The sequence below is a fragment of the Camelus bactrianus genome, chromosome 2, assembly GCF_048773025.1.
Source record: "Camelus bactrianus isolate YW-2024 breed Bactrian camel chromosome 2, ASM4877302v1, whole genome shotgun sequence".
Lineage (NCBI taxonomy): Eukaryota > Metazoa > Chordata > Mammalia > Artiodactyla > Camelidae > Camelus > Camelus bactrianus.
The window spans coordinates 84,391,175-84,410,026 of NC_133540.1; the positions used below are offsets into that span (position 1 = coordinate 84,391,175).

The 18,852-nt window shown below is 39.0% G+C and overlaps 1 protein-coding gene across 3 annotated transcripts in view; it reads right to left on the reverse strand.

Annotated features, from left to right (window-relative positions):
• Positions 1-2,219: 2,219 nt before the first annotated feature.
• The window catches only part of ADAMTS3 (ADAM metallopeptidase with thrombospondin type 1 motif 3), a 240,524-nt gene continuing 223,891 nt past the window's right edge, over positions 2,220-18,852 (reverse strand). For 2 of the 3 annotated variants that reach the window (XM_010969355.3, XM_045506173.2), the window contains 4 exons: positions 16,732-16,864; positions 11,170-11,377; positions 9,339-9,456; positions 2,220-4,981 (listed from right to left, as the gene is read on the reverse strand). In XM_010969355.3, coding sequence (XP_010967657.1) covers positions 4,422-4,981; positions 9,339-9,456; positions 11,170-11,377; positions 16,732-16,864 — 1,019 coding nt within the window. In that variant the 3' untranslated portion in view covers positions 2,220-4,421. The other variant, XM_074344813.1, reaches the window with a different exon arrangement.

An 18,852-nucleotide genomic window follows, 5' to 3' on the forward strand; every position in this document is an offset into this window, starting at 1 on the left:
CCCTCAGCCCCAGGTGAAATTGTTATTGATCAAATAATTGAAAGCTAATTGGTCAACAATTTATTTGAAACTGAATTGACTGGACAAGAGCAGTCTTTCCAATCAATGATGTTAATGCAGTAACATTACTGTCACCACGAAGCGGATGATCAGCTTCTTACGCACCTGCCATATGTCAGGATGGGGGAGATTCAGGAGTAATTCTGATTCTTAGGTAAGTTCTACAACACTTTCACAGAAATTTGTAACACCTTGCTTCATTTCAGAATTTGTGTTTTTGATGACAAATTCATTTCAGTAGATTATGCTTTGCTTGGTTAGGCAGCATTTTAATTAATTTTTAAATTTTATCACTAGCTGTAAGTGAATTATTCAGAAGTGTCTGGGCCCCAAATAGTTTCTGATATTAATTGATGTGTTGATAATGCCTGTGTACGGGTGGCTGGTTTCCTATTTTGCTGCATTTTAAGCAATTTTACTGTAGTTTTTTACTTTTTAATCTTTTTCTATATTTAGTACTTTTTAAACAAGTAGTAACTTTTCTGGCTTATCTATGTTTTCATCATTTTTAATTGATTTTTTTTCTATCTTACACTTAAGTGGCTTCACAAAGAAAATATAAGATAGGTATAGAGAAATGGCTTGATACTTCTGCAGTGTGTATTAATGTAAATATGTGAGAAACATTTTATTTGCTAATAATTTGGGGCAGTACGGCACCGTTGACCATCTTTGCAGAAATACATAATTATTCTCTAGTTTCACTATTTATAGTTTGCAAAGAGAAAGTGGGTGTATTTTTCTAAAATTCTTCAAAATCAATGACAACGTCATTTTTAATGGGTTTGTCCTTCCTATCAACTTTTAAAGCTAAATTGTTTGTCTTTAGATCCTGAAACTACATTCTTTACCAGTACTAATGAGACATAGTGGCCATGAGTCAGACTAGCTGGAGACCCTAAAGGAAAGCTGAGGTTTTGTCACATATGAAGGTGATGAGGAAGCGGCTTGGGAAATCCAAGGACGAAGATGATACTATTTATTGTGAATTACTCTGTGTGGGGCCCCAAGTGAACAGCTTTATTTGTATGATCTCATTTCTCAACAGCAGCCACACAATCATGTTTGACAATTCTGCCTCTTATTTTACAGATGAGGAAACTGAAATCTGAGATTACCCACGTTCATTCGGGTATGAAGTGGAGTTTAAGCCTGAGTCATTCTGCCTTTCCAGTTTAAACTGGTAACCAAGTGGCACAACAGTGTCCCCCTGTTACATAATGAAACACTCTCCTCTGTGATGCCCTGTTCTTCCCACACTCCAGACTTGTGGGTGATGTGTTCCCACCAGTACTCAGGGTCCAAAGCTGGTGGCAGTTTTTCTTTAAAAACCACTCTGGGATTGCACTTTTTCAAAATAGAAGGGCCCTTTGTCCTTCTTGTACTGTTAGGCAGTTTAGATGGAAATGAGCACTGGGCAGGGGGAGAGGAAGGGGAAAGGAGCAACCCAGAAAATGGCAGCGTGTCTGCCTTCAGGAAAAGGGACTCCAGAAATTTTTACTTTCTCTAAATGAGGGCCAGTAAAAGAAGCCAGCTAAAATCAAAGTGCTGCAGCTGCGCATGGGAGGGGGACGTGGTGTAACTTGACCCAAAGAACCTCCCCAAAAGAGGACGGGCGTGCCAGAGCGCAGGGAACCTGAGTTGTCCATCAGTCATGAAACCAGGATATAAAAATGGGAAAAACAAAGGAATGGCACCACCTTTTCTCTCTTGGATTGGCCCGCTCCCAATTCTCGGGAGTGTACTTTTACTACTTTTTCACTTTACTAATAAAAATCTTGCTTATATCATGCTTTTTGTCTCTCATCAAAAATTCTTTTTTTTCAGGTGACTGAGAACCAAGGTAATTCTTATTTCCCTCTTCCCGGTAACAGTACAACTAGCGTTATTGCCATTTTCTGTCTCCTCAAGTTCTGCGGGATGGACTTAAGCAAAAAGCCACCCCCGTAACCTCTTATTTTATCTTTTTAAAATTTACTTAAGAAGTATTACGATACACCCTGAAATGAAAATAGGAGACACTATCGTCTTATTTGAGCCTCTTTAGAGAAAGTCCAAGCAGCACATGAACTTGATACTGTTTCACTTTGTAGGAGGAAAGAATAGGTTTCCATTACTCTGTGATGACTCTAATGATAAAATCTCGATTGAGCCATGTCTATATTTTGTTAACATTTTATTGCTACGTGCTCCCAATACAACAAACAGCATCAGTAGTGTACACTTTGATAAAAAGGATTTTTTTTTAGCTTAGTAGAAAAGGAAGCTCAAAGGTCAGAAGTGTAACGAGTATGTACATCTTTATGGGAGGTGGATGTGTGTGACCGGCTTTCTCTGCATTCCCCTGTGGACCAGACTTACGCACATGCAAGCAAACTAGAGAGAACTTCATTCCGGGGAAATTTTTAGGAGAGAAAAAAAAGGACTTCTACTCGAAGCTCAGGGATTGTTTTGCAATCTGGAATTCACCTAATTCATTTGACTTTCAAAAGTCTTGCACAAAGTAGCAGCGATTCTTTAGAGGTACAGAGTCAATAGGTGAAGCTGTTGTTTTTCCCATGGTTATAATGCAAAAGTCCTTGCACATTCTGTGCTTTGCGAGATTAACATACCTACGTTTTAGTTTGCATAATGTACTTTTAGCTAGTTCAGGAACTGAACTCAAAATGATTTTGCTGACATCACTTATCTTCCTTTTTTCTTTTAAGTGTAATCCATGAAGTACTTATCTCTTCCACATACTTAAAAAAATGTTTCTAATTCACTAGTTCATTAAACAGCTAGCTATCTGTGTCTGTACTATTTTATGTGTCATTGAAGGGGAACAAGTTACCAACTTTGCACTAACTACTTTAAAACTGCAAAAGGTGTGCATGACATCAATGTTGTTCAATTTTAGCTCTTTGATTTGGCTGCTGTAGTTTGCTTAAATTTCTTCTCTATGCACAGAACAAAGCATGCATCTCTAATTATGTCTCTCTAGTTTACCAAAATACGTCATTGATATTAGCGTAAATATTTAGTACATAAAAATACTATAAAGGAAAAAAATCAACTTTTAATAAATATCTTCAGTTCTGAATTCTATATACAAGTACTTTACATCTACTCCCTGGAGAGAGCATTTCTGGCTTCACTGTGAGTAAGGTGATCACTGACATAAATTACTAGCACATTATTGCAGTCAGATGCATTGTGGTTGTGGACATTTGGATATGAACCATGCGGAAAATAAATATTGCAACTGTTGACCAATGCTTTCTTGAACCTGCTTCCAGAGCCCTGAAGCCTGACTATACTTGTCAATTGTGGTTCAGTGATGTCTTCCTCGGGTACCAACATACAAATGATCTCAGAACATTTTTCCTTTGTCGTTATCACAGAACCATGAGTATACCTCTTTGTATATGTCAACCAGGGGAAAATTAAAAACAACACAAGAACGTAGGACACTTCAGTGGCATCTACTGAGGTCCTGGTAAGAGGATTCAGTTCTGCTGTGCACAGGCTCCTTAACTGATCCCTGGTCCCTGTGACTACAAGTCTACTAAGACGCCAATCTTATTCTTTTTTATTTAAACGATGGAAGGTCAATAGGTAAGCTGAAATCTCTGTATCTGCAGCTTATCTGTTTGTTTCCTTTTTCTGTAATTTAGGTATCACATTGTTGATTAAACAAAACCACACGACATAAACCCATTGTATTGTCAGTGGTGGTGATTCTAACTTCTTCTTTGAAAGAGTCTGCTTTGAAAATCAACCCATAGAACGTCAAATAAGGCAATACTCAATGACAGGCACCCAGAACATCCAGAAATGTAATAGAGTAAACAATCATTTGAGAACACATCTCTTAAAATAATACTGATTTCTGCAATATACAGTATTTACACAACAGCTGCAAATGTGCTCACACAATACTTCTAATATAGATAAATAGGAATACAAGTCTAAGAAATTCTTTGCTCCATTTTCAAAACCTTTTGTTAAAGTGTAAACCATTGGCACCTCTTTTTTATTTTGACCGTAACTTTAAAAAAAAAAAATCAGCTGATATGCACAGTTGGCTCCAGTCCCTTCTTGGCTTTAGAAAGTAACCAACACATTTAGCAACTTTCACTTTCCTTCGGTTAATAATCTTTGGTGCTTTCTTCCAAGAAATTCTGGTAAACGAGTCAATGCAGAACAAAAGGAGGACGAAAGCAACTAGAAAGTGAACCCGCACTTTTTTTGTTCTTCCACTTGCAGAAAAAAGGAGTCGGCGATTTATGGAGAGTTCCACTTTAAATAAGACGTATGCACCATGGGGAGAGGGAGCTTGTCCGGATTTTCCTGATTGCTAGCCTTTTTGGTTCATTTTCTCATCTTTCCGAGGTGGATGATCTTATTGGACGTCTCCTGTCAATAATCTTTTCTTCTTTCTTTGAGGTTCTTGCCTGAGAAGAAGCACCTATGGAATCACTGACTGCAAGGAAGGGGGCAGCAGCCATTTGTGGAGATGAACTGAGGTGGCCACTCTCGGTGGGTGGGGAAGCCAGTCTCAGAGTGTGACCTTCTGCTGGCTGAGCTCTCCTCTGGGGGAAGTTAGCACCATCTGGTTTACTGTTTGGACTGAAAGCAGCATATGCATTTGGGTCTCCCACAGAAGAGAGCCTACTCAAAAGTTTCTTCTTCTCAGCAGGAGTCTCTGAATAGTAAGGAACCAAAGATGTAGGCATCACTAGAGAGCCGGGGAGGTCACTGGGGTTAAAGATAGCATCGTCTTGAGTCTCAGCAGCTTCTGGAAGGTAGGGAGGTGGCAGGGTGCTACTGCGCTTGCTACACGACTCACAACATAGCTTGTTATAACCTGGTATGGAGCAGTATCGGGCCAGCACCTCCATCTGACAGAATATGGACTTGTCTCCCAAACACGGCTCATCTGCAAAGACGAAAAGAAAACAAAATAATACATCTCAGCATAAAAGGAAGGCTACTTGGATGAAGCTAGAGGGCATTATGCCAAGTGAAATAAGTCAGAGAATGACAAACGTTGTATGATCTCACTTATATGTGGAATCTGAAAACAAAACAAAACAAAACAAAAAAACCAAAACAAAAACAGAATCAGAGATACTGAGAACAAATGGGTGGTTGCTAGGGGAGGGGGCAAAATAGGTGAAGAGGATTGAGAGGTACAAACTTCCATTTATAAAATAAATACCACAGGCATGTGATACACAGCATAAGGAATACGGCCAGTGATATGGTCATGACTCTGGGGACAGACGGTTGCTAGACTTATCCTGGTGATCATTTCACAATATATGCAAATACACTATGCATAATGTATGCAAAATCACTATGTAGTACATCTGAAACTAACAGAATATTGTACATCAACTAATTTAAATGTAAAATGAAATAGATATAAATAAAAATAAATAGGAGAGAAGAAAATAAAATTGCTTATAAATATAAAAAGATTTAAGTAAAATCTGACATTGATGGAAGTTGTTCACATGAGTCTTTGCATCAAAAATATGAATGATAGGATGAATTTGTAAAATAAGTAATCCTCTATGTGCAAAGCACTTGAATTGGCCAGCATTTTCACATGTCCATCAAGACTCTTCAGACCAACGGTATTTTTTTCTTCCTATAGGAACACACATCTGATTTTAGAATGAGAAACTAGAAATCATTTTATTATATTTTTAAGATATAGAGGGGTATCTGTTTTGTTAATTTTATGGTATATCTGTCTTTATAATAGAGTGATCTCTATATTAAATTTAAAATCAAAATAAATACTAAAGACCTGTTGGAGCAAATTAAATCTTAAAACTATGTTACCAAAAGAAAAATCAAGATACCATTTTGATCTGGAGAATATTCTCCAGAATGAATGCAATAGTTTCATATTTACTGTTGAACATTCTCAGGTTATTTGTTATTTGAAAGTACAAATCTGAGTAAAGTGTACCAACTTTCTTATGAATAATGCATGGTTCTTGAATTTAATTCATTGAATTGCTAGTACTTTCTGTTTAAAGAAGACTAAAGTCACACACATAAAACCCTTGGTAGGTGTGTGTGTACATAGTATTTCTATTATTTTAAAATTTTACTGATTATAGGTTATAAGAATTAGATTTCAAAAAAATCCAAATATTGAGCTCATGAAAATGTTAGTTTGTACTTATTTTCAGCCATTCCAGGGCGTATCCTAGACAGAGTCCACACACACAGTCCAACACAGAGGTAGTGATCTGATACCTGGTTAACAAATGCAAAGAATTGTAAATTGTGGCATTTGTGTAAGAAGACCACTTACAATTGCAAGGTGATACTGGGTAATTCTATATAGCTAGGTGAGAAACCTGCTATGTAACTCGCCATAGAAATTACATCCTTTTTCTAAAGTTTGAGGGGGAAGGAAAAAAGAGGAGGCTCAGTTGGTAAGGTCAGTGGAGGCTAAACCTATACTTTGTTAGAGTTGCAATGCCATGTCCACGTCCCAAACTGGCATTTATACATCTATGATACAGCATGATGTATCTGAGTATTTCATATTAGCTAAGGTAATCATCTAATTGGGTTGTAAATGCCTGAGAATCACATTAATGGGTTTTGCCTCAAGCACCAGTTCCTCATCATATCTGAATTACTTTTCCTATGCCTATAACATTTTTCTTTGGCTTAAGGTAGAGAATCAAGCAAATTCTCACTGGCAATTGGGCATATCTGCAGAAATATATAGCTATCAGTTTTTAAGATCTAAAGTATTTAGCTTCCAGGGGAAGGTATAGCTTAGTGGTAGAGTGCAGTGCTTAGCATGCACAAGGTCCTGTGTTCAATACCGGTCCCTCCATTAAAAAAAATAAGAAGAATAAATAAATCTAATTACTTTCACCTCAAAAAAAATTTTTTTAAAAAGTATTTGGCCTCCTGGCAGTAATGCCTAATAAAAGTAAAATATTATGGTGACAGTAAACTTTGCAGCTTCTAACTGGGTAAAGTTTGTTCTTTGGGCTTTGACTTGTGTTTTTTACTTTCAAACATAGTTTCCAGAGAAAAATGATTAAATGTATAAGTCCTCTGTCTCCCCCTCATGGTCATATTTGTTCATGCCACCCCACATTTCACAAGAAAATTTATAATGAAATAATCCATAAGGTTTCTTTGGAAGCCCGAAATTTCCTCACGAAATAACACATTTGATAAAATAGTGCCTGGCCAATTCTCTCAAAAAAAAGAAAGGACATTCAGCAGGTGTCAATATTCAGTCAATCGCTTACTTATGGGGTTGGAGACCAAGGAAAAGGCAACTTCTTTAGTTCCAAGTCTCAATAGTGGGCAAAGCAATGTCCACAGCTGTCATGAGGCGTTGAAGTTGGAAAATTACATGTAAGGGGAAGCTTGGGGTGGGGGGAGGGGAGGGGGTAAGGAGAGGATGGGGAGATTGTATGACACAGATGGGGGAGGGAGCAGACAGGCAGTGGAGGGAGAGACAGACAGACAGAGAGAGTCAGAGGGGAAGAGACATGGGGTTGGGAAAGACAGAAGGCTGGGAAGGCAGGAGACTGGGAGGCAGGGTAGGGGAGATGGAGAGACAGACAGGGAGTGGCAGAGATAGGGAGAGGCCAGGGAGGGTGGGGAAAGGACAGAGGAAAGTGCAAGAGAAAGAAAGAGACTGACAGACACACGTGCCAGAAAAGGGGGCAAGAGAGGTGTTAGAAAGGGTGGGGGAGAGAAAAAGGAGAGTCAGGAGAGAGCAGAGAAGCCAAAATGAGAGAGACAGAGAGTAGAGGTAGGGAGACTAGGTAGGAGATGGAGAAAGAGAGCAAGAAGAAAGAGGTGGAAAAGCGTATGTGACAGACACAGGAAATGAGCAACACACAGGCAGCAAGGGACAGCAAGTCAGAGGCAGAGAGAGAGAGTGAAACCGACAGAGGAAATGAGAGAAGAGCGAAGTGGAGACACAAAATGAGACAAGAGGACAGAGACAGGTGCATGGAGTGACAGAAAGGAAGGAGGAGGAGACAGAGTGATAGCAACTGAAACCATCCATACATGCTACTGATTTTACAATAGCAAACTGAATTACACAGATGTCCCTGACTTGGGATGATTCCACTCAGATTTTTTTGGGAGGGAGTAGGTAATTTGATTGATTGATTTAATGGAGGTACTGGGAATCGAACCCAGGACCTCATGCATGCTAAGCACACACTCTACCACTGAGCTACACCGTCCCCCCTACTTAGATTTTTTGACTTTATGATAGTGTGAAAGCTATATGCATCCAGTAGAAACTGTACTTCGAATTTTGAACATGGATATTTTCTGGGCTAGTGATATGTGGAATCACTCGTGATGCTGGCTAGGGCGCCAGTCACAGCTCCTGATCAGCCATGAGATCACGAGGGCAAAGGACTGATACACTTACAACCATTCTGTACCCAGACAACCATTCCATTTTTCACCTTCAGTATAGTATTCAATAAATTATATGAGATATTCAACACTTAATTATAAAATAGGTTTTGCGTTAGATGATTTTACCCAATTATAGGCTAACGTAAGTGTTCTGAGCACCTTTAAGGTAGGAGAGGCTAAGCTGTGATGTTTGGTAGGTTAGGTGTATTAAATGCATTTTCAACTGACTGCACTTTCAACTCACAATGAATTTACAAGGATGTAATGCCATTGTAAAGTGAGAAAGACCTGTACTTTAAAATAGAGAAGAGAGACTGCTTTCGTAATAGAGCAAGAGTAGGTCAGGCAAATTTTAGTGTATGTACAAGGTATCTATTTCGAAAGCACCCTGCTGAAGTCCCTGGAAATGCCTGGACAAATACTGGAAATGGCTTTGTGAATGACATTTATCATCTACATGTCTAAATTGAGCAATTTTAGTAAAATATTGCAAACCCTTCTCCATGGTTATGCCTTTGAATTATGAAGTTATAAAGAAAATCAAACAGAGAAAATAAAGTAGCTCCTACGAGAAAGCTGACAGACACCACACATACACGACACCGCCCTCACCCCAGCACTACCACATACTGGGAACCAGGGAGTCTGCAGTGGTTATGGTATTAACTGGTGGGGGACATTGCCACAAACACCCATCTTAAAGAGCTGGATTGGGCTGGTATTTCAAGTGTGTTTTCCTTTGGTCATTTTTTCAATAAGCAAATGGAAAATCCAGATCTTTTCCTGAAAGGAAATTCTGCTTTTTGAGGCTTCAAAACCATTCTCAGAATAGTGAAATCAATTAGTGTCACACCTACCATTACAGGGAGGCAGCTGACAAGCTCGGACAGACTCGGGCTTTTCGCCTTCGCAGTGGTCACCAGCCCTGCAGAGGACCTGCCTCACTTCCGTCCCTTCACCGCAGGTTACTGAACACTATGGAAACAAAGGCTGTGATTACAGACATTTATTCCACCAGGCCTGTCTTTCTTCTTTCCCCCGCGTGCACATGTATGCACACACATGCACACACAAGCATACACACACACAAGAATACACACACAAGCATACACATAGTGCTGGAGTTCTTACTCTATGATGCAGTGTTATAGTGACTTTGGAGACAGAGAACCCTAGGTACATACCCTAACTCCATCCTTTACCAGCTTGAGCGTCTTGCTTTTTTTCTGAAAGTCTCATAGAATTGTTGTAGAACAAAAGGAAGGCAAAGGAGACAGTGTATGTAAAGCAGTTTGCCTGACACGTGGTAAGCATGGGATGCCAAAGAAGCCATTATTCTAATGTAACACCTGCCATAGTTCCTAAAGACACTAGTGGAGCCCATTTTAGGGAGCTGATCATGGATCAGGGCTTCTCATTCTTTCACTTTACTTACAGGTGGCGAATTTATTGACATCCTATGTTGGTTAATTCAACCTCTTTGGAACTACTATAACTCTATTCCCATCCGTTTCTTTAAGGAAGGGGCTCACTGCTCTAAAACTAAGCCCAGAAATAACCATGCTACTGATCTCGGTGGGAGCGGTAGAGGAGGGACGCTTGTGCCAGGACTCGGAAGAGAATGAGACATGAGTTATCCTCATGGTCCTGTGCAGGCACCTTCTTTTGCCTGTTCCTTTCCTCCCTATCCTGCTCTCTGCTCCCTCCTTTGTTCTCTGCCTGCTTTTTGCTGCCCTCTCCTTCTATCTACTCTACTATGACCCCATGATTCTTCATTTAGAGTCTTTAGAAATATCAAAGACCTGTAGTTAATACAGGCAAAGAGATACTGATTCAGCCAGTCACCAAACAGACAACATTGGGACAGGCACCAGCTAGGCGCTGGGGAAGCAAAGCACATGGTGTTTGAGAAATGCAGTGCATGGACTAGTGGTGAGCGCAGGCTCAGAGACAGGAGTCACAGCACACTGCTGTGATCAGTAAGCCAGAGGTAGGCCTCTTTGCCTTTGGGATGCAGAGGAAGGACTTTGGGAGAGGCACCCCTGGAAGGTGGTATTTTGGGCCACGGAACTGAACCTTGGTGGATGAAGGTGAGCAGGTTAGATAGGAAGAGGGGAAAGGGTAGGCCAGCCAAAAGGCAGGAAGCTGGAACCATCTTGGTCTTTGGAACAGTGAGAAGTTTACTCAAACTGGGACAAAGAGTTGGAATAAAAAAGATCTCGAACAAGAAAAGTAATAGTGGGATTTACTTGCAATGTATACAAATATCAAAGCATTAAGTCGTACACCTGAAACTAATATAATGCTATGTCAGTTATACCTCTATAAAAAAGAAAAACAGAAGAGTTCTTTTGCATGGCTAAATGGGACAGCGCCCTGCATCCAGGGTCAGGGATTTGGAATGTATCCAGGAGAAGGGGTGCAATTAACAAAGACAGGAGACAGATCAGTCCCCATTTAGATGCCTCTGAGTCATCAAAATACCCAAACCTGGTCCCCCCCCCCCCCCCCCCCCGTCAACTAATCTTACATGCAAACACTGTCTTCAAATATTAATTGTTCCTAACCTGCAGGGGCTTAATGATTCCAAATTGCCACAGTTTCTCAATTCACACAAAGCCTACCTGATACTAAAACCAGATTAAAGCTTCACAAGCTCACACGTGCGCACAGAATCCGCACACCCACCTCGTTCCAGGGCCCTGTTTTCCACTGGGCCGGGCAGGGCACTCTGTTACAGGGCCGGCGGCTCTCGGGACGGTCCCCGACACAGTACTTGCTGTGCACAGAGCGGTTGGTGCCGTCGTGGAGTGGCTGGAGGCAGCGCACGGTCCGGAGCTGGTAGCCGGAACTGCCGCAGGTTTTGGTGCAGTGCTCCCACGCCTCCGCGGCCCAGCTGGGGGTGGAGGGGGTGGTTAAGAGTGAACATCCTGCCCCGCAAGCCTAGCCTTTTCTGCTCTGAGTGACGTGCCTCCCAGAGGGGCGAACTGCAGTTCCTGGGGCGGTTTCAGAAAGATGGATGCATCAAGCAAAAAATCTTCGAATTTTCTGACACCTTTATTTTTCATGCCTTAATATTTTTCTGCTTCCCAGTGACTCTGAAACCTTCTTTTTTCCCTAAAGGATCATCTACAGAGGATTTCTGAAATTCATCTTAAGGTTGTCCCGTTAGATTCAGGCATGATGATGGTTTTCAAAAATAGCACCAACTCATTCTCAGCTGTATTAAATCGTGGTGTTAAATATCCGAAAGGAAATTAAGAAAAAGGGATCCATCTGATGCCTGCTACCACAGGCTGATTTGGCTGCTGCTGCTGCTTTTTCATGACCTCATGAGTTTACTCATGTTTTAACATTCTGACTGCAATTACCGTTCCACCTCTAGAGTTGTTGCTTTGAAGGCTACCTGGCATATTCACCCTGTTTGGAAAATTCAGTTATTCATATTGGCCCTTACTGGGCCTGACTAAAAGGTAAAGGTCGTGTGCATCCAGGCCTGAGCAGAAACTGCTACTATGAATGCACCTGATAGAAATATTTCCAAAGAGATATTAAAAAAAAAAAATTTCCCAAGGGACAGTCCCAAATCCCAGTGTCAATGTCAGTCCCCCTAGCAGTCTCCAGATTAGCTGTGGCTACAACATCACAGACAGTTCTCACTATGTATGTCCCAAAGGGCTGTCATCGTAATCAGTCTGTCAGTATTTAATGGGGGCAAATTGTTCGTCTTTTCCAAAGTTACTTTCCCTCTGCAATTTTTTTCTTTCTGTATATATGGAGCAGAAAGATATAAACAGGCTAAAACCTTGACAGTCTTTGCTATTCAGAGTTTAAGACCGCCTTAGCTTGTCAAACTGGCAGCGAAATGGATTGTGGCAACTAAGAAATTTTACTCAATTTTGAAGCTCTCGATAGTGACTCATTTGAAGACAGGCATTACATGAGAAGTATATTCTTCACTGTCATAGATAATTTTGACTATCTTTATTCTCTCCTGAAATTCCCAGAATGACAAATAAAAACTAAACAAAATGGTATACACCAAAAAAGGCAAAAAAAAAAAAAAACAAAACTGAAGAAGAAGCCGTCAAAAGACCATTTTGGAACCTAGAAAGCAGTTGGATATATGGCAACTAACACAGCAGACCTAAGAAAGATAAAGTGAAGTCTGCAGTATAAGCTGAGAATCAAAGGGGTGTGACTGCAGGACCTTAGAAACGTACGGGTGTTAGTGGCCAGAGGTGGAAGTGTGGCTGTGAAAATGGGGATGGGAGCCCTGTGTGCCCCAGGGCAGTGAGTAGGTTGATCGCAGCCTGATCTTCTTGCCCTTAGCTGGCTTCTGTCTTGTAACAGGAGTTTTTCAGTCTGTGGAGTTGGAATGCAAGGCCTCTTGAAAAAGATTGTCTCTGTGCTTTCCTGAGAAAGAATGATAGTTCTGGTTGAATCAGTCCCACAGGGTTGTGTAACCGTGTATCCAGAGCTAAAAAGCTGGTGGCTGTTTTAAAGAATCAAGGATTATTATATTATTAAACTTTGGTAAAATTTTCTAACTTTATAGTCTTCCTACATGGAGAAAGAAAATAAAATACTTTAAATCAAAAAAAGAAAGAAAGAGAGAAAGAGAGAAAGAGAGAGAGAAAGAGAGAAAGAGAGAAAGAGAGAAAGAGAGAAAGAGAGAAAGAAAGAAAGAAAGAAAGAAAGAAAGAAAGAAAGAAAGAAAGAAAGAAAGAAAGAAAGAAAGAAAGAAAGAAAGAAAGAAAGAAAATGGGGATGAAGGCAAAGTTGAAAGCAGAGGCACTGGTGGGAATTCTATTTGCAAGGAGTTAGGTCTCCTGTTCCCTGTTCTCCCCGATCTCCTTAGTCCTGTTGGGTCACTGCCCCTCCTCTGACCCAGAAGAAGACAGGAGAGTTATCCTCTGTAGAAAGTGAAGCAGACTTTTAACTGACGGACAACAGACACAGTCAAGAGAGAAAAAGCCCACAGAGAAAACAAGGGGTTATGTAAAAGCCCACACGTGGAGTGGCGAGGTGACCCCAGATGCCTCTACACGTACAGCTTCCACCACAGCTACTAGACAGGCTTGTACCCCAGGTAGGAGATCGATTCTGTTCTATAGAATCTGATCATGTCATTAGAAAATCCCTAAATGTACAAATAACTGAGGGTCTTTCAATGACATAGCCCAGTAGGTTCACCCCACAGTGGAGCCAACCAGCAAACAAGTATGGGGCATAAGGAAGCTTCCAATCAGCCTTTTAATGCTGCATTCTTCCCCCACTCCCAGTCTTATTGAGAAATAACTGATATGCATCACTGTATACATTGAAAGTGCACAGCATGATGGCTTGATTTACATATATTGTGAAATGATTACCATGACAGTTTAGTTAACATCCATCATCTCATATAGACACAATAAAAAGAAAAGAAAAGAAGAATTCTCCTTGTGATGAGAACTCTCTGGGTCTATTCTCTTAACTTTCCTAGGTATCATACAGCAGTTTAATGCTGCATTCTTACATGCATGTGGACAATCAGTGATCACCAGGCACAGAAGTCTCTAATACAAATGATGAAAGAGGGGAAAAAAGAAACAGAAGAAATAATACACAAAAAAAGGAAATAATCTCTAAGAGCCTAGAAAGATATAAGACTATATCATATCTGTGAAATAAGAATCAAATGTCATGAAAAAGGAACATTTGATGAACAAAACAGCACTTGGGTGTTAAAGCTCTCTTGGATATTAATGACATAAGAGCAAAAATGGAAAAATTCAGCAAGAGGAACAATAATTCCTAGGAGAGAAAAGAAAACTGATCTGTCTAGGAAGCCTAGCTTCAAATTTCCCGGAAAGAAAGAATACTGAAAAGAAAGAAAACCACAGGGGAACTTTGTCAAAGAAAAGGCACAAGAAAATCTCCCAGAGGTGAAAGCTATCGATTTTGTGTTTTAAAAAATCTACAAGTATACAGCACAATAGACGAGAAAAAATAAGTACAAAGGCAATTTTATCACTATGAAATTTCAGGATACTAGGAACAAAATGATCTCACAAACTTTGAAAGACAAAAAAAGTTAGGTCACATAGAAAATTGAAAATTAGAATGACAAACGATTTTTCAACAGCAACACCAGAGTCTAGAAAATAACAGAGCAAGAGTCTAAAAATTCTGAGGGAAAATATATTATAGTTTGGAGTTGTATCCATATGTGTGTGTTCAAATGATCAAAAGTGAGAGTAGAAGAAAGATTTCTTATATACCCTTAACTTTAACCTCTTATGTACTTTTCTTAGGTGTATAGGAATTTAATTCTTATACAAAAATTTTACTTTGTATATACTTTTCTCATGAAGTTACTGAAACATGCAACCTGCCAGAATGAATGAATACAGTAAAAGCCTACAAAAGGAATGCAGAAAACAGGAGTTCCAACACAAGAGATGTGCAGCAGGGAATCCCTGGGAAGACGGTAAAAAGAAACCCCAGGGTGAGGATGTGCAGGAGTTCAGGCAAGACCTGAGCCACAGAGAACTGGCTGTGAGATGTCTCTAAGAAGACACAGGATACTCGAGTACGTAGAATTTAGAGGAGACTGATACTCATGGAAGTGGGCATGGGGATGAATGAGTGAAAAGTAGTAGACAATAAGACATAAAAAATCAAGACATTCAGTTACTCTAGAAGAAACAAATTTTCAAAGAAAAGAAACTGAATTAGAGCATGCTAAGGGATCAACTGTTAAAAGAGACACATGTTGTTAAAATAATACAAACTCCAAATAGCAATATCAGCAAATGAGGTTGTATCAATATTGGAAGTGTTGGGAGAAAGCTATAAAGAATGTCAAATCCTCACTTTGCATGGTGGAAATTCAATATACATAAAATCTAAAGCCTCACCCCACTTCTCCCCACAAAAATTCAAGAAGTAGAAGCAAAAATAGTTTACTTGGAGTGATGGAAGCCTGTAGTTACTAACTATCAAAAGAAGAAGAATAACAAGGAAACCATCAACAAAGCAAAAAGACAGCCTACAGAATGGGAGAAAATATGTGCCAACAAGGCAACTGACAAGGAGTTAATGTTCAAAATACACAAACAGCTCATAAAACTCAATATCAAAAAACAAACAACCCAATCAGAAAATGGGCAGAAGACCTAAATAGATATCTCTCCAAAGAAGACACACAGATGACCAACAAGCACATGATAAGATGCTCAACATTGCTGATTATTAGAGAAATGCAAATGAAAACTACAATGAGGTATCACCTCACACTGGTCACAATGGCCATCATCAAAATACTTACAAATAATAAATGCTAGAGAAGGTGTGGAGAAAAGGGAACCTTCTGACACTGTTTGTGGAAATGTAAATTAATGCAGCCACTATGGAAAACAGTATGGAGGTTCCTTAAAAAACTAAAAATAGAGTTATCATATGATCTAGCAATCCCACACTTGGGCATATATTCAGTAAAGATGAAAATTCTGATTGGAAAAGATACATGTCCTTAATATTCATAGTAGCACCATTTACAATACTGAAGACATGGAAACAATCTAAATGTTCATCAACAGACAAATAGCTTAAGATGTTGTGTATACATATGTGTGTCATAAAAATAATTGCCATTTGCAGCAACATGTATGGACCTAGAGATTATCATACTAAGTGAAGGAAGTCAGATAGAGAAAGACAAATATTATATGATATCACTTATATGTGGAATATAAAAATAATACAAATGAATCTATATATTAACAAACAGACTCACAGACAGAAAACAAACTTACGGTTACCAAGAAAATAGAGGGGACGAGAAATAAATTAGGAGTTTGGGATTAACAGATACAAACTACATACAAAATAGATAAGTGAAAAGGATTTACTGTATAGCACAGGGAACTATTTAATATCTCGTAATAACCTATAACAGAAAATAATCTGAAAAAAATATATGTAACTGAATCACTTTGCTGTACACCTGAAACTAATACAATATTGTAAATACTATATTTCAATAAAAAATACTAAAAGTAGTTGTTTTTGAAAAGCAGAAATATGGTTAAAAAAACAGAGGACTACAGCTTTATATAATTCCCATGAAATGATCTGAGCATTGTAAAACCTGGTACACGTTTAAGTTTTGACTAAAAATCAAATTAAAACTAAAAAGAGCTAAAGTCATTTAAATCCTTTTTATTTTGTCCTTAGGATATGATAGTTAAAATAAACACTTACAGTGGGTGTGTGCACTCTTGAATATTGCACATTCTTCTAATAGGTTTCGGCTTTTTGTTGGCCTCACAGAAGCTGCGATGAACCATTTTATTATCACTTTTCCTCCGGCATCCGTATTTAGTGTACTGGAAACCTGGGAAGGGAAATACATTTCTTTTGACTTAATCACTTATTCATTCTGTTACATATTTGATCATTCACTCATTCATTCATTCATCAAATATTTACTGAATCATACAATCAGGCAGGCACTGTTCTAGGTGCTGAAGTTCCAGAAGCAAAATAAAGAAACAAAAATCCTTACCTATTAATGTACATTTAATAAATATTATGAAGTATTAAAAATCAACTGCGTACTTGTGAATGAACTAGGCCCTGATAAGCACAGTCTAGTGTGAGAGACAGACATGAAAACTGCGGTGACAACATCCAGAGACGTGGGCTTCGAGAGAGCTATGTGAATAGTTTACTGTAGAGGGCGCCAAAGGAGCACAGAGGGGACGCTCTCTAACTTCGCTGGAGAAGGGCCAGAGAATGCTTACAAGCTGATATCAGCACTTCCCTGAGCAGAACCTTGAAGTTCAAGTAGCACTGGGCAAAGAGAATGAAGCAGAATAATACTCCAAGCAAAGGAAATGACATACAGAAACTGCAGGGCTCTTTGAATGGCTGAAGAGGGTAGGAAATGGGAAAGGATCCCATCTTAAAAGCCTTGAGTGCCAGACAACTGTTTGGATTTCATACAGAAGGTCATAGGGAGTTATTAAAGGTCTTCCCAAGCACTGACTTGGATGTTTAAAAAAAAAAAGAAAAAAAATATACTTTTTAATTTTGAAAAATTTCAAACCTACAAAACATTGTAAGGAAAGCACAATGAAATGTGTATGCCTTGCATCTAGATTAACCTTGTGTTACCATGTCACCATATTTGATATATATTAATTATAATATATAATATACATAATATATACACATTATATAAAATGTCCCTGAACTATTTGAGAGTAAGTTGCTGGCATTCTGATCCTTCACTTCAAAATACCTCAGCATATAGCTCATAACAAGCACATTCTCTTACATAACCACGATATAATCTTAAATTCAGAATATTTAACACAAATTTAATACCATTATCTAATACACAGATCATATTCAAAATTTATCAATTATCCCTAAAATGTTCTTTATAGGAATGTTTTTCCAATCACAGACCATGAGCTGCACTTAGTTGTCATGGAATTAATCAGGAACAGTGTCTGAGCTTCTTTCTATCTTTTAATATTTTTGAGATATGTAAGCCAGTTGTTCTGTAAACTATCCAACAATTTGGGTTTATTTAATTGTCTTCTAATGATTAGATTCAGGTTTTCACTTTGGGCAAGAATATGACATAAATTATGTTGCATCTTTAGGGTAACACATTAGGAGATTGAAGGATCTGAATCAGGGAAACAATATAATTCTATTCATTCATTCATCCATCCATTTAAGAAAGACTATCCTGGAAATAAGAGAAGAGAAGAAAATCAAAATTAATTGACTAGTTAAGAGACTTTTGCAGTAATCTTCCCTGCCAAAGTCGTGAAGGAAGCCTGGTGAGGGAGCAATAGACCTGGTAGGTATGAAAAGGTGTATCTGATAAGTCTTGTGATCAAGTGGATTGACGATGCAGCAGAAGGGAGGATCCAAATTAAATAAGCATTTCATGATGAATAAAGTGTCATTTTCAATTAACTGAAAATATTTGATGCCCCGTCTGGGAAGAAAATTTTTTTGAAATACATCCTTGAAATTAAAATCATGAAATATTTACCTGGACATTCCTTACTATGAATAATTTTTGTAGTCAATTATTCAGTATCATTATTGTGAGAGAATCCTCTCTGGGCCAGCTCCATTCTGGAGCATTTGTTGTTCTGAACTAGAGAAATGGATGATGGGAGAAACTGAGAAACTCTGAGGAGAACTAATGGATATACTCCAGGGAGAGCAGAGAGGCAGCAGAATGCAGTCAGTGCATGGACTTAGAAGCCAGATGACCTGCCTGGTGTTGTATCTTATGGCTGGGACAAATTATTCACCTTCCCTGTGCTTTAGTTCCCCGTCAGTACGGTAGAGATA